Source organism: Lampetra planeri, chromosome 17, assembly GCF_965212315.1.
Source record: "Lampetra planeri chromosome 17, kcLamPlan1.2.h2, whole genome shotgun sequence".
Lineage (NCBI taxonomy): Eukaryota > Metazoa > Chordata > Hyperoartia > Petromyzontiformes > Petromyzontidae > Lampetra > Lampetra planeri.
This window is the reverse complement of record NC_136123.1, coordinates 1,502,401-1,529,482: the sequence shown is the minus strand read 5'-3', so window position 1 is coordinate 1,529,482 and position 27,082 is coordinate 1,502,401. Positions and strand designations below refer to the sequence as shown.

The 27,082-nt window shown below is 46.0% G+C and overlaps 1 protein-coding gene across 1 annotated transcript; it reads right to left on the bottom strand.

Annotated features, from left to right (window-relative positions):
• LOC144723248 (uncharacterized) lies at positions 1–22,139 on the bottom strand. The gene is made up of 12 exons (XM_078601833.1): positions 21,906–22,139; positions 21,325–21,462; positions 20,111–20,408; positions 19,311–19,418; positions 18,863–18,905; positions 16,966–17,124; positions 16,313–16,465; positions 14,472–14,566; positions 11,627–11,756; positions 10,952–11,151; positions 10,137–10,508; positions 1–3,715 (listed from the first exon to the last, which is right to left on the bottom strand). The coding sequence occupies exons 3-12, from the start codon at positions 20,352–20,354 to the stop codon at positions 2,691–2,693; spliced, it is 2,529 nt and encodes an 842-aa protein (XP_078457959.1). The 5' UTR covers positions 20,355–20,408; positions 21,325–21,462; positions 21,906–22,139; the 3' UTR covers positions 1–2,690.
• Positions 22,140–27,082: the final 4,943 nt, after the last annotated feature.

Below are 27,082 nucleotides of genomic sequence, written 5' to 3'. Positions count from 1 at the left end.
TAATACACAAGATTTTTATTTCGAAAGATTCGCGACAATTTTTTTCATAATTATAAATTCTTCCTAAGTTGTTTTATAACCCAACGGCAATGACAAGCTACATCCTTCGCTGGTTTTTAGTAAATCGATTCCACGAAGCTGCCTCAAGGCTGCGGATGCCCAGAGGTCCATGTGCGAGAGATCCGCCACTCTCACCGCTCACCAAAACCATCACAACCCAGCATAAAGAATTGTTGACAAACCAATTTTGTTTTGCCAACGCGAAGGATTTGGAATCTATGTAGTCGTAATAATCTGCAAAACATAAAAAATAACTGATAAGCGTGTAACTGAATGCAGATTCCTCTTTTGGCAATCCACAACCTACAGACGGGCCTTCCGGATTGACCAATGCCAAGTTTTTGTTTATGCAAGCGAATCAGGAACCGGTTTTGACTTTGCCGGTCTCATCAGCAGGTCAGGCCCTGCTTGACGACCTGCTGCTGGGGGTGCCAGACTTCACGGGGGAGAAGGGTCACGACGGAGGAGCATGAAAACACAAAACCGCCATTTCACACGAACTTCAGCAAGAGCTACAGCAAAGCGGCGTGGGACGCGTAAAAAATGGAAAATGATCGATTCCTCCCACACGTACGGTTCGATGCATGCACCGTGGCGATTCACAATAATTAATATTAACAAACAATTCGATGAAACGATCACAAACATCGCAAGCGCACACCCATGTGGTGGAAGGGGGGGGGCGGGGAAGGGATGGGTCTCTTTCGCCGCGACGTGACAAGGTGCCAAAATCACCAGTCTCAGAAATAACTTTGCCTATTTCCTGTGGCAATAAAACACTGCAATCTGGTGTGGGCCGCCGACGGCTGCGTCTCTTCGCCAAACTACAACACGAAGCGTCAATATCCCGAGAGCAAAAAAACGTTAATCATTTATGACTGCGAAGGTTTTTTCACCGCGTGTACCTCGGCAGGATGTCTAATGTTTCGCCGCACGTGCAGCATTTTAAACATAGCCTAACCGCCCCCCCCACCGTCTCAAACTCGTGAAAGCCACTAAGCTCAAAACGTGACAGCGGACAGCCAGATACGCAGCTCATGGTCGTTTAAATGATCATCAGCCACGATCTGTTCACTGCACGATGACTCCCTCCAAAACAGTCACCGTGTCCTATTACATCAAAATGCATCGATGCATCTGGCTCCGTCACGAGAGCAGATTTCATCACTCCATCTGCTCGGCTCAGGCGGGCGTTCCTTCCTCCGCCTGCCAAACCATCGCACGTCTCGACTATTGGCCGCCACCACTGTCAGCATCATCACCATCCCCCCTTCGAGCTATGTATCCCACCCACGCTCACTTTAACTCATCTTGACAGTCAATGGTTGTCTCTCTAACTTGCGTGTATTCTCAAATCCCACAAGTTTTACTCTTCCTGCCATCTCGGCATATATCCTGGCGTTGCGCCTGATCATATTTATATCAGTGGCTCTTTTCAGCTTGGGTATATACAATATTTACAAAAACTTTTCCGAGCCCCTCAAACGAATAAATGTCAACCAGTGGACGGAAGGCGTGACAGTTCAAAACCAGAGCAGGTTCATTCTCGCTCTACTTCCGTGATGGTGCAGCATGCTCTGCTGCTGCACTCAGAACAAGGACTTGGAACGATTTCTCGTCACTCAATCATCGAGGAGTAACCATGCCTCGCAATGAGCCACACGAATAAGAGCCGAATGGTTCTCACCGCTTTACAACTTAGGTTGAGTGCGTGAAAGTGTCAGCTCTGTTTGTCCGTAACTCGAGTGGGTGGGTGGGGGGGTATGATAAAACTTGTACAGATGATCAAAAATTCATTATTTTTTATATCATGTTGTGTTCCTATTGGGAAAATTGGCCAAATTAATAATCAGAACTTTTATTTAGGCTCTCTTTCACAGATGTCGAGCAGATTGATCGGAGGGTTACCCAAAATTTGGCGATACAACACAGAACCGTTTCAAGGATTCACCCCGTGCAGATGTCGCCGTCTCGTTTCATCACAGTCATTCTGGCCTCCTGGAATTAATCCTGGTTTCCTAGATTTTTTCCCCAAAGTTGCTTGATGTAGTTTCAAGCGAAACTTTCATGGATACATATTTGCTTGTGAGAATGGTAGGCTCAAATAAATCTAATTCAGTGTCGGTTAGGTGGAGGAGGGTATTAATGACACAAATTTGGGCAGATCATTACGTGGGCCTAATCAATTAATCCATTAAAAATCGTATTTTCTGTGAAAACCTGCGAGTTAAGTTAGACGCTACGTGGCGTTTTGCTTCGCGGCTCGGAGGGTGACTTCAATTTTCACCAATCAAAAACTTCCCCCGACAAACGTTCATTGAGGAGCATCACAGAATCCCACGGCTACTCGTGAAAGTGTCTTCCTCATTTGGGTTTCCTCTTTCATGAAGGATGTTTACTTTACACCGGGGCGTGTGCAGGGGGTAAAAACAAAAATCCAGAGCAACAAGATTGTGTCGATGTGTCCTTCTCCCTGCCCGACGCCAGCACCTAGACGTCCAAAGCATCTTTCTTCTCACGACACCAACGGCCAAACCACGGGTCAGCATCGCTGGTAACCGCGCACGCACTGCCACTCCGGTGCGATGTCCCGGTAAAATGCAGTGGCCCAGGAAGCCTCCTCCCTCCTCTCAGCGCCCGCCGTTTCCCGCAAACGACGACTTGGCTTCTCCCTTCCACGGCACCTCTGGCCCACGCCAATTGCCGTCGGCGACGCTCTGGTTGTCCCCAGAACCGCCTGGAGGGTTCTGTATTCGCGAGTATGGTCCCAGGGACGGCCTCATCACCGGCTGCCCAACCGGCATCAGTGGTATGATCCTCACGGGCGGTTTGGCTGGAACTTCGGGTTTGCCCTGCTGCTTCAGGGACATTACTGAAACTCGGTTGTAAGGTTGGGTCGTTGCAGAGGTCGTTGCTGGGGTCGTTGCCGGAGTCGGGGTCGGAGCCGGATTCACCGTTTGTTTTGGAGCCGAGGTCAACGGGACTTGAGTCAAATTCATTGGAGAAACTGCTGGGGTCACTTGCCATTCTAAAGTAGAAGGGACGACCACCTTGGCACCTCCGATGTTAAAGAGCTTATGGATTTTAGCCTGCAGCTCCTGCTGCTGCTGTTGTTGAGCTAGAAGCTTTTTATCTCGTTCCTCTTGCTGTTGCTGCTGACATTGCTTCAGAAGCCGTATCAATGAAATGTTCTGCTGCTTTTGCTGCTGCTCTTGTTGCTGCTCTTGTTGCTGCTGCTGTTGCTGCTGCTGTTGCTGCTGTAACTGCTGCTGTAGCTTCTGTTGCTGCTGCTGCTTTAGCTGTTGCTCTTGTTGCTGCTGCTGTAGCTGTTGCTCTTGTTGCTGCTGTTGTTGCAGGGACGGCTGGCTCAGCTGCATCGGTTGCTCCTGTTGCTGCTTCACGAGTAACAGCTGTTGAGACAGCAGTTGCAGCTTCTGAAGCTCCGACAGGTCCGACTGCTGCTGCTGTTGCTGCTGTTGCTGTTGCTGCTGTTGCTGTTGCTGCTGTTGCTGCTGCTGTTGCTGCTGGTGGTCTATGCGCTGTTGAAATTCAGGCTGGCTCGTCGCTGAAGGCAAAGAGGAGGGGCTAGCCGTGGCTACCGCCGCCACTGACGTGGGTCGAAGAGCCACAGGAATTTGGGGAGACAGCACAACGCCTGGTTTGGAGAAAACAAAACAGTCAATAACAATTACGGGCATTCCAGAGCTTTAATATCGACAACGGTGATAATTGCACGTGTCGTTGTATCGATTTTCTTTAGCGCGGAGTAGGCTAGAAACCCTCTTAAGGAGGGGGGGTTCTCTCTAAAGCTTGCCACTCGAGGCGAACACTGTGACCGACTCGCAGACGGATGGGATAAATGAAACGTTTAATATAATGCAGATTGCCGAGGGAGACCGGCAGTCATAAGGGAATGATTTAGATATTAGGTACAGGGTTACCCCTCGATTTACGTACGTTCGGTTGACGTAATTTTGCGTTGACGCAAATTTACAAATTATGCACACTTTTCAATGAACGAAATCGAATTTCGGCGTGAACAATATTTCACACGGCACGCACCACGAGATCATTAAACAAGAGCCACCCGTGTGTGTCATGGTAGCCCTACAGTGCAACAGTAACGGCCTCAACTTCACCTTTCCAATAATATCCAACGTACAGCAGATATCTTGGCGAGTTCCCTAACAAGGTCAACTATTTTTGTTTTAAATATATTTTTTTACGAATGTGTTCTTTCTTTTTATATTGTACACTGTGTAAGTTACCAATCTTGCAAATTTAATCAGGCGTTATAAAGTTACACAATGGTGATTTCGGAAGCCTGTTTTTAAATGTATTAGTCAAGTGTCTGCGATTCGGATCCGCACGTCACAGCACCTAACGTGCACGGATTGAAAACTTCCCCTCGATGGGCACGTGGCACCGGTACGTGACGATTTTCATTTTGATTTGATAACAGACAACGAGAAGCAAAAGCTGAAAAGTCCAGAGAGAAGCATGATGAGACGCATACCACTTGGAATCCCACTGAGACACAGGAGGAAAGAACGCGTGGATCAGGTAACGAGTGCAAATCGCAGACATTGTATTCACCTTTAGGGAATACCGAGTGGGTTTGAGCAAGGACACATCGTGCCAGGAGAGGATAAAAGGCTGATGGATGAGACTGGTGACAGAAGGGCAGTCAAAGGAGCGATCGTGCCCAAGAGGAAGGGATGGAGAGATGAGGCCAGCTCAGGTGCATGAGTGAGATGGATTATGGCAGCGCTAGAATTCACCCAGTTGTGACAAACAGCAACATTATACATCGAGGGATTTTTTTTAGTGCAGTCAGCAGTGGCTGGCCTGAGACCTTTTAACTCGCTGAAATTTGAGAACCCGCCTTAATCTGTGCGAGTCTGTGGGTCTCTAAACAAGTCTGTGGGTCTGGGAGTCGATTGGGTGCCTATGCGGGTCTATGGATCTGCTATTAAAGTCGACGGGGCTCTTTTTGAGTCTTTGCTGAGCAGGGCCGAAACCATGAACACACTCACTTAAGAATCCAGTTTAACCCTTGGCAGCCGATACCTGGATTTAAACCCAGCGCCTGCGCGCTACTGGTTCAGCATCTCCGACATTTCAACCAACCAGCCACATTTTCTTTTAGTTTATTCGATAGCTGATAGGCTAATTATTGTTATGTTTGGAAAGTATATTTTTTATATCCATCTAAAGATATCTCCTTACGTAAACTACAAGACCCCTTCAACCGATATCTTGGAATGGACCACAGTTTAGTCATGGCCCAAAGATGTATAGTTTTGTTGGGCAATATGTCATAAACTTTCTTTATTTAAGAAAAACTTTATTTTATACATTAAGCTACATACCAGGTGATGTTAGCATGTGTGAGTTAATATGCATATGTGTGGGTGTAAGCATGTGTGTGCAAGAACAGACAAAGGTGAAATCTTGCCTATGTACAAATGCTCAATTCAATGTACATGGCATACACTGTGTACAATCATAACAGTTGTAGCATGCATCAATATGGCAGAACACACGCGAACAACAATTGCCCAATCAGCATGTTAATGTTATGTGGGGGATCTTTGTATACATTCATTGATGTGTGTATACGTGTGTGTGTGCACACATTTCTTCGTAAGGATATTCTTGGGCATATCTCACATTGTCATTATATACAAAGGATACTTACATCCAAAGGTTGTCACATCTACGAACATCACAAGATCTGATCTGTATAACATCTGCACCGTTGCAGGACACCCATGAAATAGCATCTCTTTGGGCCATTTACACAAAAACAAATAAAATACCTATCTATACATGTTTGAACTCAACTTCTCCTTAAACAGGCCGGTTTCCCAGCGTGTTCATTTGCTTTAACAACATAACGCAATGTGGATTTATACAGACGTTGTAGATATATTTAGATGAGAGAGGAAGACGGTCATAGGCGGAGGAAACAAATTAAGCTCTCGAGCCTGGACTTGGAAAAAGGAGTCGACAACACGGACGGCTGTGGGAAGAAAGTTTTGGATTGTGGGGGAAGTTAAAGAAAATGAGTGACGAATCATAGAGCAAAAGCTGACCAGGGGCCTGGACAGAAAGTCTTGGTTACTGGAGCAGATAGTATATGGAACAGATCAGAGTGAGATGAGAGGGAGAAATATGATAGTGCACGGAGAGGAGTAGAGTGAGATGAGAGGGGAAAGGTAGGAGAGTGTGTCTGGGGAGTAGAGTGAAATGAGAGGGTGAAGTAAGAGAGGGCATGGTGGAGAGGGGAGTGAAATGAGAGGGAAGAGGCAGAAGAGTGTGTGTAGGGGGAGTAGAGTGAGATGAGAGGGAGAAGTATGAGAGGGAGTGGAGTGAGATGAGAGGAGAGAGGCAGGAGAGTGTGTGTAGGGGGAGTAGAGTGAGATTAGAGGAAGAAGTAGGAGATGGAGTGGAGTCGGCTGATTTGAGAGAGGAAGGGTTGGCAGTGTGGGTCTATGGAGCATCTCGAAGACAGTGAATGTGATCTTGAAATTGATTTCGGATTGGACTGTGAGCAAGTGGTGTGTTGTGGTCTGAGTGGCAGCTGAAGGATGGCACACGCCAGAGGGGACATCCACTGCGAGAATTGGACAAATAATGCAATCAGCTCGTGTGCAGGACCGTACATGCTGGCATGTCACGGGTAGGTTTTTGTTCATCCAGCAGTGTATATACCACAGCGGGTGATCATGATGATGATGTGGTTGAGTTTGTCAGAATGAACGGTTGAGCGAGTGGACAAAGGAACGGACAACCGCAAATGAAGGCAGTCTCTGATCACATGACCTCATCTCATCCATGCAGAGATCCCCATATAGACTTCACAGACTATTGGGGCAAGTGCTGTTAGCGAGTACCTATGAAGGCCGGCATTGGACACGAGGTGGTGGGTGGCCAGAACCATGCCTGACCACCTTTGTCACACTGCACCACATATTAATTTGAGGCTGAGTCGACCTAGGGAAGGCCGAAGGCCAGTTCAGATAATCGTCACTAGTGTTGGCCGTGGATGGGAATCGAACTTGGGTCGCCTGGATCGTAGCACAACGCGCTTATCGTTACACTACCACTCCCCTCATACGACACACACAGACACATAAAGCACACATGACAGCACGAGTTATCAAACAGCGATAAGCCTCCAGAAACATTTTTAGACTTATAGTTGTAGAAACGACAATGAGTTTTGACCTCTTCATCCTTTAAGCCACCCCGCGACAATATATCAGAGTGGCAGACAATCCTTCAAGACGCCGCACGGATCGCTTAAGCGCTTTAAGTGTTGCGGGGCGGGGAAACTCGGGTTCTGCGAACATTTGGCCAATGACCTTCTGAGACCCGAATATCAATCATAGAAGCGGCGCTCGCCGCAGTCCACAGAGGGTTCCCGCAGGCACCCTTTAAATACGTTGGGACCGGCGAAGTGTTTGACAGCGATTTGTGCGAATTGACGGGGCGGATGGATCGCTGGGGGGTTTGCCTTCGCAAATTCGCCCACGGGAAGGAATCCGCCGGGCGGGCTTTAAACGCCACCGGATACGCGGCATAGGAACACGTCCTAAAACAAGCGCGGTGCTGAGGAATCCATCAATCTTACTTTGAAGGGACGGAGGGAGGGAAAGCGAACAGGGAGAAAGAATGAGTAGGGATTGGAAGTTGAATTCCAACAACAAAAAGGCACTGCGCTTAGGAAAACAAATGGCCAGATGGCCACTTGCCACCCGGCTCCCCGCTTTTCTCAACGTCACGTCTGGGATGAGAACTTGGCACCGAGTCAAACGGACAGTGGGCAGGATTTATTTTGGTCGTATTTTAATATATATATATTTTTTATAATAATAAAAATCCCCCGAATTTTATTCCAATGCGTGCGACAAACGAGACGAAGGAGAGCTTTCACCTGGCTATCAGTGCACCACCTTGTGTTGGAGACGCAGCATGGGATAGATCACTTTGTCAGGCTGTATTTAACACGATGGGTTTTCACAACCGCCATTATCAGCATGCGCCACGGCCGAGACCTTCAACTGAGGCCCAAGTTCTGAGAAACTGGTTTTAATTGCGGGCGGTTGGTTGAATCCTGGATTCGAAAACCCAGGATTTCAGCGGTGCCGACTTAAAAACGCTCCGACTTCTCGAGCCATCAAGGCCTCTTGGCATGTGGTTTTAATGATCGAAGGTATGCAAAGGGCATAGGCGAAAATGAGAAACTCGCCCACGAAGCAAGCAGCAGTCGTGTTCACGCGACCGAACGTGAAACGGCTGTTGTTTTTTCTATCTCTTGAAAACTTTATTCAAATATGGAACGATTTCTAAGTGAGCGCGCGCGTTCAATTTGAAATAAAACCGAGAGGCTTTGTCCGTTGTTAAAAGCTAAAAGAAAAATCAAACTAAAAAGTTGCACAATATTTTCTTGAAAGGGTTTTAAATTGAACGAAGAATGTGACATCGGTTATGGTGACATATGTACCCATTCCAATGTCTCACGTCCACTGACAATGAGCGAACGTGGGCCCAAGATTATTTATATAGCGCACTTGAAAAATAATTACACTTGACGCGATTTTATACGCAGTTATTTTTTGGCGAAAATGTTAAATTATTTAAAAGCCTTTTTTTACATAGTGTAAACAGGCCATTATCCTGAAAATTATCATCATCTACATCTGTTACATTTCATCACAATGAGCATCATCATAGTATACAATGCCACACTGGCACATAAAAACTAAAAATTTAACACCAAACATTGCATTGTTTGAGAGAAATTGAGAGGTTACATTTTAGACACATTTTAACGCATTGAACCAAACCCATATGGTTTTCCTTTTTAGACAAATGTGTAACTATTATATTTAGCCTTGTAACGAGGGTGGACAGCACAGACGTTGAAGCATATCAGTGGACAATGGATTTTGATGCACTACCCTTCCCTGACAAGGTCACCCTGTGTGGCTATCAAACAAAGTCATGTTTGGATTCAAGTAGGAATCTCAATGTATGTCAGGATTCTGTGCATCGTCTCAAGTGCCACGCCGGAAGATTGAAAGGCCGCCACCTCTGCAATGCAAGCGCAGTGGTGCTAACCGTTACACCGCGGCAGTTTCAAAGACAAGACGTGCATTATTATCGAGGCACATTTGTTTGCATGTTTTACAACAAGCATGTGTGGTTAAATGCAGACCTGATGCATTGAAATAGATGTCTGTTTGGTGTTTGAACATCTTAACACCTCCTGTATTACTGGCAGAAAGGGTAAAACCTTTTCTCTCTTCGTCATCTTGACATCAGGCAAAAAAGGGTTCCCCATAGATAGCGTCCCCTTTTAATGGTAGGCACGATCCGTTTAATAAAAATATCACTCACCCCATTCATCGTTAACGGTGCCTTGCAACGGAAAAAATGAAGGAGAGGGGCAAGGTTGCTAGGGCGACTTCAATTCACACAGAAACCACCCCCACGAGCGTAAGGAGGTGGCTGCACGACGTCTCAACTACCGCGCGCCGCCCAGCGCAATCGAGCAGGCGGGCGGATGGGATATCTAAGAACCCTGCAGTGTGCTAACCATCGCGATTGTGGCCGAGCCCTGCGACGCGAATTTCGTTCAGTGGCTACAATCGTGACCCATGCCTCGCCAACCGTCGTCACTGGCAAGCCGGTTCCGGCTGCCGTCCTGCGCAACTGTGGTTTACCGCGCCTCTGAATCATTCTCCCTTCTCTCTCGAGATCAAGCGAAGACTGCACGCATTACAAATTCTAATTTCAGAACAGCAAATAGGTGTGGAACCAAACTTGGAGCGATTCACCCTCAAAATGAGGGACCGGACCAGTGCGGTCTGAGCTCACTGCCCGACCGCGGTAGGGGTAACGATCAAAAGCAGTATATTTATGAGGGAGGGGGGTGGGAGAGGGGGGAAACAAATCCAAAATTCTCATTGTTGTTATTATCATTGTCATCATCATTGTCGTGCACACAATCCCCATCACATCCACCCACCCCACCCACCTCGACGAGAAGCCAGTGTCCACCTTACCTTCTGCAGGAAGAACGGCGCCAGCAGCGCTACCACCAGCGAGCTCGCCATTGCCAATGCCGCCACCTCCATCGAGGTTCATCAGGGCCTCCTTGCGCCGTTGCAGATAGCGGACCACTTGGTCGATCTCCTCGGCCGCCAAGTGGCGGCTGTCCACCAGTAGGTAGAGCAAGGCCGCGATGGAGGCCGGCGGGATCAGGCTGTCCTCGTAGGCGCGACGGAGGGCCATCTCGCGCGCCAGAGACTTCTCCGCCGCTTCGGTCGCCCCCCTCGAGGCCTCCGCGTGCTCCGACTCGCGCCGGGCCAACACATACTGCTCGTACCGCTCACCGATGAGTTCGATGGCAGCGTACTCCTTCATGTTGCGGTGCTCTGTGGGTTTTGCGACGTTGGGGATTTCAAAACAAACAAATAGTGCGGAAAAACTAAACCTATTATTTATTTTACCAGGTAAGGCCCACTGAGATATGTAGCTCAGTAATAGCTCAATTAAGTGGCTTATCACGTGGACATTTATAGCAACCAAATACTCTAAACGCATGATGTTCATTCTAAATGGAGGGAAAAACCAGAGGACCAGGAGAAAAATTCACACGACCACAGGGAGAGACATGCAAACTCCAAATATACAACAGGCGTCAGGGTCAGGATCAAACCCACACGACCTACTGTATACCAGGCGAGGGAGTTAACATCTCTCCACCGTGGTGCCCTATATTTCCCCTCTTCCACTGCAACTTCTCCTCCTCCCCACAGCTTCCCTTTTCTCTCAACAACAACCGAGCGAGCAAAGGGTGACACTAACACGCCCGCACCTTGCTTGCGGCCGTGCAGGATGATGACGGTGCATGACTTGTAGAGCTCGTGCTGCTGGGAGACGGTGATGATGAACGGCGTGCCGCTCTTGCGAACGTCCTCCATGGCCTCCACGAGTGACTTTTCCGTCTTCAGGAAGATGAGGTCAACAGAGAGGCCCAGCCCCTGGACTTGGCAGCCCAGACTCTCTGCATACGCCCTGTGAGAGCGTGTGTGTGCGCGTGTATCATTATCAGACACATGGGTGTGACAAACGCACCACCCTGCCGCCTTGCGTAATCAGCTCATTCCCCAAGTGGTTCGACTCCCGAGGCGTCTCCTCTTGAGCTTCCACATGACAGGGCCCACAATCTAGGCAAACGCTAATGGGCCCCCCCTGCCAACACCCCCTGCAGTATAAAAGAGGCTCCTCTCCATAACCAAGGCTCCCAGAGGCATGATGTGGCAGCAAGCGATCATTGACGACTGCACTGCACTGATGAGTCCTCGTGAGGATGAGAGCGGTATGCAGGTTTGTATTCACACCTCCGATCCGCACCTCCAATTAGCACGGTTGACTAGGTAGAGTGCGAATAAAGTTCAACATACATACAGGACATCTAATGAAACCGAACTCGGACCGACCCCTGACCCCCCAGCCCCTCGAGTCAGGAGGCAAGACGCCGGCGGCATACTTGAGCATCTTGTTGGTGACGACGACCACGCAATCGACGGGACGCTCGCGCTCCAGCTTGAACTGCAGCTCGTCGTAGAAGCACGAGAAGAGCTCCTGCCTCCTCCGCTTCTCCTTCGTCAGCGCATCCTCTGCACGGCGCAGGCAAAAACAAAAGGCGCAGCGGGTCCCCCTTTTCAACGCGGTCAAAATAGTAGGAGACTATTACGTTCCTGAACAAGTTTCTGCGTCAAGGAAGTGAAAAACGCATCGAGCGGAAAAATAATTCCCCGTTTGTAACGCGGCGGTAAAGCTTGGCGAGATACGGTGTACGCACACGCAGCGCAGTAAGATGGCGGGACGAATAATCGAGAGTATGCCACCTCCGCATTAGCGCATCATCGAGAAAGTAGTTCGTCGTCGACCGCTCAGGTACTGCATTACTGCGAAAGCCCACCGAAAACCCGCCGTGTGAACACCGCGCATTAAGCGAGGACTTACCATATGGGTTGCACATAGCAACATTTCAAATATGTTATAATTTTTATATTTAAATGTGTTCATTTCGTAGGATACTCTCTTGGTTCTTTAAGGGGCTTTGCCTCTTACTCAAAAGCTACTATCGAGTAACTGTTCATATGCCGATTTAAAAACTGATAATCAAAACACGTTATTTAACTATGAATTCTTGTCAGGCCCCATGGTGTTGAGGGCAATCTCCAAGCATTATTAACTCTCACCTCTTTGGCCTCTCTATTTGTGTATAACGATGATGAAGACAACATGATAACAATAATTGTAAAATTTTAAACTAAACTATTTTATTTAATTTTACCTGTTAAGGCCACCTACATTATAGCTCGTTTTTTCAGAAGCGACCTGCCCACAAAGGATAGCTCAACAAAGTGGCTCGTTACGTGGGAATGGACAGCAGACAAATACTTTAAACGCATGTCGATTCTAAATGTGGAGGGAACACCCGGAGGACGCGGAGAAAAATCAACGCGACCGCGGGGAAAACGTGCAGACTCCAAATATACAGGCGTCAGGGTCAGGATCGAATCCACGAAATCCTTGCATACCAGGTGAGGGAGTAATCATCTCACCACATATACATATAGTACCCATTACATCTGGTCGCTAATGGGTACTATATGTATATGTTTAAATATATCCAGATGGTATTACGTAGATTGTCATCAACAGAATTATCTACGGAAGCCCACATTCCGCCTTCCATAAGTGGAATTTAAAGTCCAGGCTCAAAATCTTCCTCCTCTCATCTACCTATGACCCGATTGCCTCTTTATAAAACCAAGATGCCCACGGTTTCTGCAAGGTGTCTTGACATGCAGTCACATTTAATTGCTATATAAATCCACGTTCCACTACATAACCATCTCTCTCTCTGCGACATGTCTTCATTCGCACATCTCTCACATTCTACCTCATTCTCTGCTCTAAAAAAAACACGAACACACCCAAAGAATATGAATTCCTGCAGTCACGAAAGCTTTAAGTCAAGATTTACACTTCTTCAAATTATCTAGATACACGTTCCCCATATTTGTACAACGCACTGAGATGCGGTCACAATAAGTGGCATTACAAAATCCAAATCTCGTATCGCACTGTACATTGCAATTTATATCGCTCTCTCGAAAATAAGAGTTGAAAGTGTTTGTGTATGAGCTCCTCTGTATGCCCATAGCGGTGCAGGCACTGATGATCCAGCATGATCCAATATCAACCAAACGGCGATATAAAGGTCAGCACATTCAGAATCCAAATACGTATTTATTCTGGAGGAATCTGATGTCCAGTAGAGGTGGGTAAGAACATTATATTAGTTTGAACAATTGCCATTCCTTATAGCACATAAATGTACAAGTACATAAACGTGCTATAATGGGTCCTTTCCCGAAACGTTCCCTGTGATATTTTTGCTCCTTTTAAACACCACAGTTTAATCAACTAAACGAGTTGAGTTTTTATTGTTATTGCCGTGTGATTGTGCAACAGTGCCAACGTAGCATCACCAAACAATCTGCAGTATAAAGGTGGGTATGTTATAACTATTAACCTACTGTATTGGGAAACTGGCAAAATTTCTAATAATACAATCAGTTACCCCAAAACGCAAGAGATACAAACCAAAGCACACAGAAATGTTTGCATATACACAAACACATTCTGCCGAGACAGCTACCACCAGTCTGCTTCCGTACTGATAAGTAAACATTGCACAATCCGTGCATATTTATTTACGTTTTTTTATAAGATGCAGCAGGCCTAACACTTCAGAGCACCATACGCAGAAAATCTGTAAGGTTTTAGTTTATATCTAAATGGGAGAATCTCGGCGGTCAGGCCGCAGTTCTTCAGGCAAAGCGTTCCAGATCTGAGGGCCAAGGACCAAAAAATGTAGACGCGTGATTTTTCCTAACTTTTTTTTCGTTAACTGATTTTTGGATTGGGCCACGTCACGACTTGGCCGAAATGTTGTGTCGTTAAAACCCTCGACCAACCGACGCGGCCAAGCAACATTAAATCGCCACGTGTAAAAAGCCTTGAAAACGTGCCAAACAATTACATTGACATCGATTGCAAATCGGACCAAGTGCTTTGAAGTGGATATTGATCCCAATAAGTATTCCAACATTGTATCCTCAACATCCCTCGTAGCTATAGTCAGGGCTATGCATCAGCCTGGCTTTTGTCTGGTTTGGCACACCACACCCAGTGTACCTCCCACTGTGGCTGCGTGGCTACGAATCACGTGCTACCGGAAAATACCGAGCGAGAAATAAAGCCCCGTGCGTGGCCATCATTGGACGCCGGATTTTAGACACAGAAGGGTCACTTACTCAGCTCTCGGGAGTCTTCGTATCTCTCGAACAGAGGGTCGCCACGGCTCTTAAAGTAGCCATCGTAAGAAGGGAGTTCGCTCCTCTCAGCTCTCCTGCAATCGCAAAACAAAATTAAGAGCCAAACACTCACGATGGCGAGAACGCCTTGGTGAAAAATCTGCAGGATTTTATGCACTTGTGCAATGTGTACTTATATATTTTACTTTTTTTTTTATTCATTCTCAGTGACTTGCTTACCTTCTCTCTCATTTTCACTATCGTTGATTGTATTGTTTGCTGTTGTAACTCGCTGACCATGTGCCCCTACTGGACATCGAATTCCTCCCTCCAGTCTAAATAAAGATTCTGAATTACCCCCACCACACACGACCTGCCGGCCATTTGGTTAAAAACAAGAGGTTCATCCGCGTAACTGAATTCTTCCTAACTCGGCAGAATTCCACAGTAACAGGATAAAATGCAAACGATCGTGTTGTTCTGCAACTTAAGCAAAGGGCCACACTTTCGATTGCTCGTAAAGTTAACGAAAATATATTTTTAATACCTTTGAACATGACACACGCACAAACCTACGAAAACCAGCATGAGCCAGGAGTAAAGTGCAAGCGAGCAATTATTTCTACTGCTCCCAAGGGGTCCCTTCGTGGAGTAATGGCTGTTAATAAACGGAAATCACGAGTCAACAGAATGCATGTTAATAACCTGCGCTTCACGCAAAAATTTTCCGAGCGCAGTGTGCGACGTGTTTAACAACTTAATAAAGGCTTCGCATACGACACCCATCCTTTACGTTCACCGCACCGTGCGCCAAACTGTGTGCAAACACTGGTGACGTTGCCGCAGTCTGTCGATTCGAAGATATATCGGACAAAAGTAAACTTCCAGAGTAAATATCGTCCGTTTCTTTTGTAAATATCGTCAGATTGTACTTGTTATTATTCTCGCTTGCTCATCCATGAAAGAGCCTCGTTGAGTGTCAAAATCATTTCCCAGGACGGTCTCTCGGCAAGGCGTTGCGGTACTGGAGCATGTATTGCTCGGTGTCATCGCAGGAGAGGAATGTGCAGAAAAAAATGTTCAGCGTTGGGATGATTCGTCAATACCGGTTATAGCATATGGTTTGCGCTTTCGCCGATGAGAGGAAATGTGAGAACCCAGAGGAAACCCGTGCACAACAGGGGAGAGAATGTACAAACTCCAGCCCCGAGTCTGGATTCAAACCTAGGCTTTTTTTGCTACAAAGCATGAGTGTTACCAATATGCCCACATTACCAACCATTAGTATCACCCATTTTGCTAAACAGTCAGTCATGATTAAAATTATTAATTGTAGATTTATGAAAATTACTTCTCGAGATAAGAATAATTATAACATAAGCACAATGATGAAAATTGTCCAAACAAAACTGGTAAAACTTTGTGTTAATCAACAAGTAATGACGTTACATTCCGAATAAACATCGCTTCTTCGCCAAATAACATGCATTGTTATAAGACCGGCGAGTCATTACACACCTATATTCAGAATTGATTGATATTTTAAATGCAAAGCAGGTTCCCCGCAGCCAACATTACAATTAACAATTGATATTTGGGTTATACCTGTGTTGTAAGACCCTCCACCGCCCTCGAAAACCAAACATAATTCAATTCATCAATAGAATTGTTTCACCATAAAATCACATGGCCAGCCAGCATCCCAAAACAATTGTGGATCACAATACTGCCTAGAAAAAAAACATCTATTCTATTTGGGATTGATATAGCACTATGTGCTTATCGTGCCGTTTGTTGCCGACCGCTTTACATGTGCTTAGCAACTATGATAAACAATATACCCGACATCTATGTGCCGATCATCCCCTCCTCCTCCTCCGCTTCCTCGGCTGATGGAGCGCTGTGCGTCTGATTGTCTGTGTTCCAAAGTTTCTGGGATTTTGACACCAGCGGAGGGGCCAGGCTCTCTCCCTTCCCATCGTGAGCCTTGACTCCTGAGCAGAGATCACAATCGAAGGGGGGGGGTATGGAGGGGGTTCCATCATTGTACACATGTTTGTATCGAGCAGACTGAAACCCATGCTGGAATGTGCAGAAAGAAGATACAGTAAAACCTTGGATTGCGAGTAACTTGGTCTGCGAGTGTTTTGCAAGACGAGCAATTTTTTTAAATACATATGAATTTGATAAACGAGCGAGGTCTTGCAATACGAGTAGTACGTGTATACGCTTTGTCTGCCGAGCGTCACGTGATCACAACTGATATAAGAGTGCTTGGATTACAAACACGTTTCCGGAACGAATTATGCTCGCAATCCAAGGTTTTACTGTACTGTGTTGCCTTCCTCTATTAGAATTATTTTTACTATACACTAGATATTGCACAGCGTATACCATTGCCTTTATATACACTATATGCTATACGCACAATGTATTTGATTGCATTAAATATACATTATGTACATATGCTTAGGAACGATGAAAAACAAAGTACCTGACATCTATGCGCCGATCATCCCCTCCTCCTCCTCCTCCTCCGCTTCCTCGGCTGATGGAGCGCTGTGCGTCTGGTTGTCTGAGTTTCAGAGTTTCTGGGATTTTTACACCAGCGGAGGGGCCAGGCTCTCTCTCTTCCCATCGTGAGCCTTGACTCCTGAGCAGAGATCACAATCGAAGGAGGGGGGTAAATGGAGGGGGTTCTATTGTACACATGTTTGTATCGAGCAGACTGAAACCCATGCGGGAATTTGCAAAAAGATACTGCGTTGCCTTCCTCTATTAGAATTATTTTTACTACACATTAAATATTGCAGTGTATTCCATTGCATTTAATATACACTATATACTACACACACAATGTATTTGATTGCATTTAATATACATTATATACTACACAATGTATTATATTCAATTTAATATACATTATATATTTCACAATGAATTATCTTGCATTTTACATTACATACTTCATAACATTCCAGTGCATTTAAAGTATAAACCACATCGGGGTATTGCAGTGCACTTAATACACAAGGTCTATTACACACAGCTCACCTCACCCATACCCCAAGATCCCAGAATTATGTGTTAATTGGGTTGTGCACCATGTGATATTTTTCTTTCATCTTTAGCTAGTATTTTAAACCTTCCCGCTTGAATTCATGGTCCCTGTTAGTGGTTCAGGAGGGGCGGCATGTGGCTGATAGGATGTGTAACAAATACTTTTATTTTAACGTGAACAAATATGTGAAGGGGCCTTATCTATTTGACTACTTATGTTCTCCACAAAAAAACATGAACGATTATTCTGTATAGTTTCATGTCGAACTAGGGATCTATTTTCTAACATAAAGGGTATTTTCCCACAAACATCTTGCAGTTCACCAGCATCGGTTCAAGCAAGCCTGACTGTTGATGACACTGAATATAGAGGTTAGTCCTGAGTTTGCTTGTGTTGTACCAATGCTGCTATGATTAAACACTCCCACAGGGCTGGGTGGTTGATGTGATGTGAAAAGACACCGTTTAATTTCTCATGCCGAGGGCTAGATATGCGAACGGAGGTGTACCACCTTGCTTATTTATGTTGCCACTACAGAAAACGAATCAGTCTTCAACAGTCAGACTGACGAACGCTACGATCCCATTCACGGTCTGAGAAATACATCATTTATTGAAAATATACACTGCCCAAAGACATCGTCATTCAGTAACCCTTTATTTAACCCATGTGATAAAATAAACCCAATGAGACGCGTGGAACCACATTGCCTATTTTGCAAGGGCGACTTGGGTTACATCAACTCGTTTTGAATGCACAGAATATTTTGAATGTAACAAATCTAGCCTAAATTTAACAATATGAAAAAAAACCCATGTTTAAATTAGGTCAGACGCCTGTCAGAAGTTTTCTCACCGAATAAAGCCCATTGAGCTATGCAGCGCCCTTTTCATCGCCCAGTGGTAACAAAACTGTACGAAAATTACCAATCAAACGTGCCTTTAAACCCAAAAAGTTAATCGTAACAATAATCTTGATTTGAAGCTTTTGTGACTGCAGGAATCCATTCTCTTTTTGTTTTATTTATGTTTAATTTTGTTTTATTTTATTTCTCACTACGTGACTTTACCGAAAGAACCAAAGAGTATACATAACAATAATCCTAAGAAAAGGTGAACCGCACTTTATAACTTGAAATATACAAAGAATACCATTTTTGGAAAAAAAGTGACTGGATTAGGCAAAGGAGAAAATTGTAGATGTAATAAAATATAAACTGGCTGAAGGCAGACAAACATCATTAAACAGTCTAATCAAAGCATTTACGAAGATATAATCATCATGAGTGTTCATATCCTAGGCCCCATCGCTTGTGTTAGCAAACTCTTACTTTGTTTGGTACTCAACGGCATTGCTTGATGTAAAAATAACATCTGCAAAACACAAGATAAAAATACGAATCATAAACACAGCTACACATGCTGGCAAATTACATTTTTGTGTCTGAACTGTATTGGGAGTGGTAAGGGAGCAATGAGTGGTTCCTCCGCTTCATTTATCCAAATTTCAGCGCTTAAAATTAAAACATCGCTTGGACTGTCATGCAACGAACATTTCTCTCATGCGGAATGTGGCAATGTGCTGTTCTCTACGGTTTAAACCGGAGGTCACTTGAAGGGGATATTAGGGCTAACTCTGATATCTGCTTCCATGCACTGCTTTGCAAGAGACCCGAAGTCAGTTTATCCCATGATGAGATGTCAAAAGCACCATCGGGATAAAATTGCGGTGGGGGGGTGGAAAGGTGAGAATGTTTTAAAGTGAGGGCATCCACGTACCGAGATGTCTCCCACAAATTGTTTGCTTGTTTGCAGCCTTGACAGCGGCATCCGCATCCCGTGTACGTTTGAACTGAATTAATAAACCATCCTTGAAGACCTCCAGCCCTGTCAACAACAACGACCACCACTGTCAGATATGGGGTGCCATGGTGGTGAGACGTTAACTAACTCACCTGGTATGCAGGAGGTCGTGGGTTTGATCACGACCCTGATGTCTGCTGTATATTTGGAGTCTGCATGTCCTCTGGTTTTTCCCTCCACATTTATAAACGTGCATTTAGAGTATTTGGCTGCTATAACTTTCTGCACGATAAGCCACTCTGTTGAGCTATCCATTTGTGGCCAGAGCACTTCTGAAAGAAGTGATATTTAAAAAACTTTTTTAAAACACGCTTTTATGAAATGCACTAGTAATGGAAGAACTCCAGGACTCCAGGAAGTAGCCCCGAAGCTTGCTATAACGTAAGGGACCGTGGCCAATTACAGCCAACGTCAGTTGACCGTGGACAATTAGACCCAAGCCGAAACATAACATATCAAAAAGAATGTTAAAAAATATCTATTCTTTTTTATGATAGAATATAGTATTGTCATCAGTATGACATAAGTATACCAAGTTTGCAGTCGACACCAGATTGGGAAGTGGGTTAAAATTGAGTTACAAGATTTGAGGATACAACAATGACAATGACAACAGACCGCGAGTTAAATGAAAGCGTGTAAAAAGAGCTAACACAGCTCAGTGGACCTTTACCTGCTAAAATTCAAAATCGTTGTAGTTAGTTTACGCTACTCACACTCAATCTTGCCGAAGCGGTCGAACGCCTTGCGCAAGCTCGTGGGAGAAACGTCCCTGGTGTTCCGCACCCAGATGCTTCTCTTCGCCACGTCGACAGCAACGGCGCCGTTGATGCCACGTGCACCGCTGTCCTTTGAGCGGTCGCGACGCCGACGGCCGCCGCGGCTGCGCGAGCCGCTACGACTGCGGCTGCGGCTTGCCCGCAGGTCTTCCTCGTCGAAGGGGGAGTACAACCGCTGCATGGTGGTGGACGCTAGCCGGGCCAAGTCCTTCCCCGGGTTCACCTCCTCGCCCGACTGGCAAGCGTAAACATCATTGCACGCAGACACAGGGTGCGCGTGTGAACTTATTTTTCGCACCGTACGTAGGCTAGCCGTACTAATCGAAGGTGCGGGGGAAGGAACTAACAAAATTATATGTAAAAAACAGGTTAAAAGAAATGGGTTTTCAACCTACATTTACAATGGGCAAAGCTCCAGTGGCTTTCTGAGCCGCGCCACTCAAAACGCTCGACGTGCACCGGGATTACGATCGCAATTCGTTTGCTCGATTAACCCCTCGGGAGCGAAGTGACAGATATGTCGCCACGATGAAGAGGGGAGCAATGAAACTCAATCATCGGCTGTCACCCGGTTACATGCAGGACAGCGATTGTCAATGGCCGGTGATGCATATGTGTTACATTACATGATACCGCATTATATAAATTATATAACGTCACATGGTCAAATAAAGGGCGGGTCGTAACATGCATTACACCTCAACAGTTGTCACTTGGGTCACAGTGAAATGCATCGTAATTGACGGTGATTGATAGAGCACTTAAAACATTTAGTCGACCTATTCATATTCTTTGGGTGTTTCGGTAAAGCCACGTAGATAGAAAAAATAATTTTAAAATATCACGTTTCGATCATGATGACGATTGCTTGCGTTGTGATCGAAACGTGATATTTTTTGATAATTGTTTCTATCTACGTGGCTTTACCGAAAGACCACAGAATATGAATTCCTGCAGTTACGAAAGCTTTGAAGTCAAGATTTAGTCTACCTCTTAAATGAGCCGCGATAATGGTAAACAGTTAATTTGACTTCGTTTATCCTGGCGAGAACTCATGAAAGTGGCAAGGGACAGCAACGTTTTGGGTGTTGTATTTTTTTGGGGGGATGGAGGAGGAAGTGGGGGGTGGTTTGAACAGATGTTGACCTTACGCAGGCAGTGGGCCCACACTCTTGCGAAGGACGTCGCGTGACCTTTAACGTCCACCGTGCAGCGGACGCTTTCAGAGCATTCCGCTTCAAACGCCCGCAGCGAGTCAGAGGCGGCCGTCCGATTCGAACCGCGAAAGTCTGCAACAACATGGGACGAGACGTGTGGGGAGGGGGGGGCGGATTAACTCACGACCTCATTCAGTTTGGGCCTGTGCCGTTGTCACAAAGTCAGAGTAATCTCAACGGAGTCGTGGTTAAATGCAAGTGCACGATACAGTACCCCGGTGCTGTTACGCTGGTTAAATAAAGGTAACGAAACGCGATGGGAGTCCCGAATCAGCGGCTCGGTTAAATACAGTGCCATGCATCTCCGTGAACAGGAACGCGATACATAAATTCGACGCATTCATTATGAACAATATAGCCGCGTAGATAGAAAACAAATAATAATAATAAGAAAATATCACGTTGTAAAAGGGCATGACGCATTAATTATAGTAATAATAAGCTTAATAACGATGCCAAATGGCATCGCAAGTTGTCGCGAAGTGGTGGTGTACGGAAACAGGGCTCAGCCGTACCCGGCACAAGCCGCTCCGGGGCAAGAAAATAAAACTCCTTTTGATCCTCTTTCGTGGGCGAAACGATACAGAAAACACAACTTATTAGATGATACTATATACGTGTATGTATATAAAATAAAGGACATCTAAAAGCGAAAACTGAAAGGGCATTAAAGGCCTCACAACTGTAGGCCTCAAACGAGCCTGTGAGATGGCGGCCGGCAACGCGCGTCACGTGACGAAGACGCGTGAAAGGGGCGGGGCTCTGGGTGAGGGGGGGGCTCTGGGTGAGGGGGCGGGGCGAGGGCAGGGGGCGGGGCGACAGTGGGAGGGGGCGGGGGTCTTGTGTGAGGGGCGGGGCTGTGTGTCAGATTCAAAATCAGTATCGAAACTGCAGGTGGAATCCGAAGAGCTATAAAGCTCACTCAGGTTAAGAATCAGGCTACAGCCTAGATTATAGACTGCCAGTACGTTCACTCAGTTTAGTAGCCATTGCTACAGTCTACACTATAGACTGCCAATACGCTCATCAAGGTTAAAAACCAGGCTACAGTCTACATTATATACTGCCAGTACGCTCACCGAGGTTAAGAACCAGGCTACAGTCTACATTATAGACTGCCAGTACGCTCACCGAGGTTAAGAACCAGGCTACAGTCTACATTATAGACTGCCAGTACGCTCACCGAGGTTTAAAACCAGGCTACAGTCTAAATTATAGACTGCCAGTACACTCACCCAGCTTGATAATGTAGTCTATAATGTAGACTGTAGCCTGGTTTTTAAGCTTGATGAGCGTATTGGCAGTCTATAATGTAGACCAAGGCCGTAGCCATGGAGTCAACATTGGGGGGACCAAATCTTCCAGGGTGTCTGGGGGTCCCAACCCAGAAAAATATCTAAATTTGAAAACTCATTTCCTGCCTAAAATATTAAAAACTCACTAACACATGGGATAGAATTTTCATTTATTTTTTACAATAATGTCTAATAGTAGTGTATTGTATTGCATTGCTCTGTCTTCACTTTTTTACCATTTCTTGTTTCATTGTATGTAATGGCATGGATTAGGGATTTATAAAGTACAACCATAACCACAATCATATAAACAGAAATCTATGCATTGATTTATACGAAGACAAGTCCAGATAGTGTGGCCAAGGTTTAGCAAATTGTTGTTTTTATTTATATAGCATAGCAAATATTTTTTATAGCAATATATTGGGGGGGGGGGACATTTTGAGCATATTTGAATATTGGGGGGGGGGGATGTGTCCCCCCCAATATATATTATATTATAAATATAATAATTATTATAATTACGGCCTTAATGTAGACTGTAGGAATGGTGCTTAACCTGAGTGAGCGTACTGGCAGTCTATAATGGGTGTTTAAGTTTAGCGATTTGTCGTATTATCTGGCTGTATAATGAAAAAAAGTACAATTACTTTACTATGCAAGTTACAATTTTGTTTTTTTTATAAACGTTTTTTTTTGGACCCCTTTATAACATCATGCTACAGGTCCCGCACTAGCTTCATCCGGCACTGACGTACGGCACTTTCCATTCCGCGTGTTTGCCCAGGAAATCATCGCAGTCTCGACTTCCTCTTCGTCTCGACTTCTTCTTCCAAGAGGGTGCTGCCGATGTTTGGCGCTACGGGGCGATGATCGCTGTGCATGGTAGTGTAATACCAACTGAGCAAATCGGCGATGCCATTTTTCAATGGTGGTAAACAAACAAAAAAAAAGAAATGAACCATGACGCGGGCAACATTACCACAGTCACTGCTGCATCACAAGTCGGCATTGGGTCTCGGTGGAGAGCGGGCGATAGGGGGCGGCAAACGCCTGCAGAGACACCGATCACCTGTCAACAGGTGTGAACGTCGCAGGAGTTCAGCGGAGTGGCAGAGAGAGAGAGAGAGGCTGTGGAGCGTGCGTGCTCCTGGCCACACGAGCCGTGTCGTGATATTATAACAATAACACGAATGTACACCCCTTTGTCAATCCACTGCTGGTTGATGGTATTCCAACGCATTGACGGTTGTTTGACCAGACTTCAGCACGCTGATCAGTGCGGGTTGGTTACGATGTTGGGCACGGTGTTGATAATACTCACGATACGATTAACGTATTGATAATAGCAATGATGGTGCTGGTGATGATGATGAGTGTTGATTTCAATAAAGAGTACGTGAATGAATAGACGATAACGATAATGAAGACAACATGATGACAATAATTGTTATATTTCAAACTAAACTATTTTATTTTACCTGTTAAGGCCACCTACTTTATAGCTCGTTTTTTCAGAAGCGACCTGCCCACAAAGGATAGCTCAACAAAGTGGCTCGTTACGTGGGAATGGACAGCAGACAAATACTTTAAACGCATGTTGATTCTAAATGTGGAGGGAAAACCCGGAGGACGCGGAGAAAAATCAACGCGACCACGGGGAGAACGTGCAGACTCCAAATATCCAGGTGTCAAGATCGGGATCGAATCCACGACCTCCTGCATACCAGTCGAGGGAGATAACATCTCGCCACCGCGGCGACCCACAATAATGACGACAGATACAATGAGGATATGGCAATGATGATATTAATGGATGTGAACGTGATGATGATTACTATGCTTAAATAATAATCATGATGATGATCACGACGACGATTATAGCTCACGTAAGAACTAACACGTTCGATGATAATCACGATGATGGCGATTGCCACTCCACATTCGCAGTCTGCGCACTACCGCACAGGGCCGAAGACGACGATGACGGTTCTGGAAAACAGGGTCGTCCTAATCAGCTGTCTGGTATTTAAATTAGATTAATAAGCAAGCGAACTGTGAATCCGGACTTGTCACTGGGCTAATGAAGCTAACGAGAATCCCGGCCAGCCGGCGTGACAGTTGGGGACCCCAGGGGGCACACGGAGGCGTGCTGTGGAGGTCCGGGGGATGAGCGCGTGGGGTCTCCACGCAGGTGAAACTGATTGTCCCCCTGGATTCACACCTACACCCCCCCACCACCACCTCCCACACCCTCTTAAGGATGAGTTTCGGTGCGTTTTCGGGTGGTGCCGCGCGTTGTTCGGCACGAATGTTCGCACCTAAGTAGTGGGAGATTGCTCAGGAACTGGATTCGCCACGTATGCAGCGAAACGTCGGACATCGTGCAGAAGGACAGACGGTAGAACGCGGAGCCCATCCCTTACACAATCACCCCCACCCACAACATCATCTCTCTACTCCCATGTTCTCCCTCCCGCCTGCCCGCATCACGTCCTCCACCCTCCGCCTCTCCTACCTCTCTAACATTACCCCCACCCCACCGCACCCTCCTGCTAAATAACGTCTGTTGATGGCTTTGTTTTTCCGAGGTCATTCGGTCGTTGGGTAACCGGGCTGAGACCATCACGTCGCTGCCCTTGGGGCGTCTGACCCGCGAATTCGAACCCAGGATATCAGCTGTGCCAGCTCTATGTCTCGGCCTCAGTTATTATAATCATTATAACGATTATAATTATGAACCCTCGGAGCAGTCCCCTTCTACATCCTCATCCCTCGTAAAAAAAGTAATGACTTATTAATAACTAATTTTTTAAATTCATTTTACCAGGTAAGGACCACTGAGCTATAAAAAAAAATCAGAAGCCACCTGCCCACAAATAATAGCTCAACGAAGTGGCTTGCCATGTGGAAATGCATAGCAGGCAAACGTTCTAATTTGTAGAGTCTAAACGCGTGTTTCTAAATGTGGAGGGAAAAGCCCGAGGACTCGGAGAAAAAAAAAATACACGCGACCACGGGGAAAGAGACATGCAAACTCAAAATATACAGGCGCCATGGTCAACATCGAACCTACGATCTCCTGTACACCAGGCGATGGAGTTAACATCTCGCCATCACGACACCCCATCATCGCTTCCCCAATTAGTATAAATACAGTATACACATGAATAAATGAACGTTAAGAATTTAACAACATTCAACGTTGTGACAATGACGAGGCCCTATTAGTAAGCCACTGGAGCTATACGCACTTTTAAATCATCTAGATTGAAAACAAATTTCGTTAGAACTGCTTTTTTGTGTTGAGTTTGTTGTTCTTCCCAAGCACATCCAATTTACACGGTTGGCTACGTACGGTGCGAAAAAAAGTCAACATACACTCGTAAATTGTAAGTTCCACTGCATATATTTAGCATAATTATTATAAAATAATCATTATAATAATTCAATTGGATCGGCGCTCCATTGTAGCACGCATGGGTTTTCTCCCGGTGTTTCGGTTCTTATGGAGTGTATGTTGAACGTCTTTCGCACCGTACGTAGCCCACCGTGAAAATCGGAGGTGTGGAATAAATATAATTTCCTGCTACCCAAATGAGCATTGAGGCGTTGGTGCTCATCTTCCGTTTATTTACAGCCCTACAGAGGCAGAGGTGGAAATTCCTCGTTTCTATGACGGGGCGAGTCTATATGTAAGACAACTACCGTGCGGAATAGAGGTCACTTAAAAAATGCATTGAAGTGGTAGTTCTGTGATATCCACATCCGCGGGCCGTTCTCGAACGTACGCTTTGTTGCGTGACGACACTTTTCACCAATGGCACGAGCGGGGTTAGCACTGGGGGGTGGGGGGGGGAAAGACCAAAAATAGTTTAAAGCCAAACGCATGGCGATGTCGCGTTCTACCTGTGACACTTTCACCCGCTCACCTGTGTGTCCATTAACACCTGCGCAGAGCGCTCTGTGGCATATACGTGCATGTACCTGCAAATTCACACCTGTGCTGTAGGGCACAATATCACGGGCAGTGGTCACACCTCTACACAAGAGATGTAATAATACTTTCAAACACGCCCCCCCCCCCCCAATCCCCCTCTCTCATCCCTCATCTCCTCTTAAGCTTCACGCATCCACCTCATCACCTCCTTCCCCCTCTCCCTTTACCCCCCCCCCGCACGTCCCTCTCTTCCCCCACCCCCCACCCCGACCCCTCCGGGGAACCAACGCCGAGGCTCCGCGTGTGTGTGGAGGTCCCTCCGGGGGGGGGGGGGGGTCACCAATCAGCGCGGCCCGACCCTTAATTGGCAAGGACATCGTCGTGAGAGCAATTATCCCGGTCAGAAGAAATGCACTGTAATGAGTCCAGTAACACCTTAATGAAGCCGTGGCCCGGC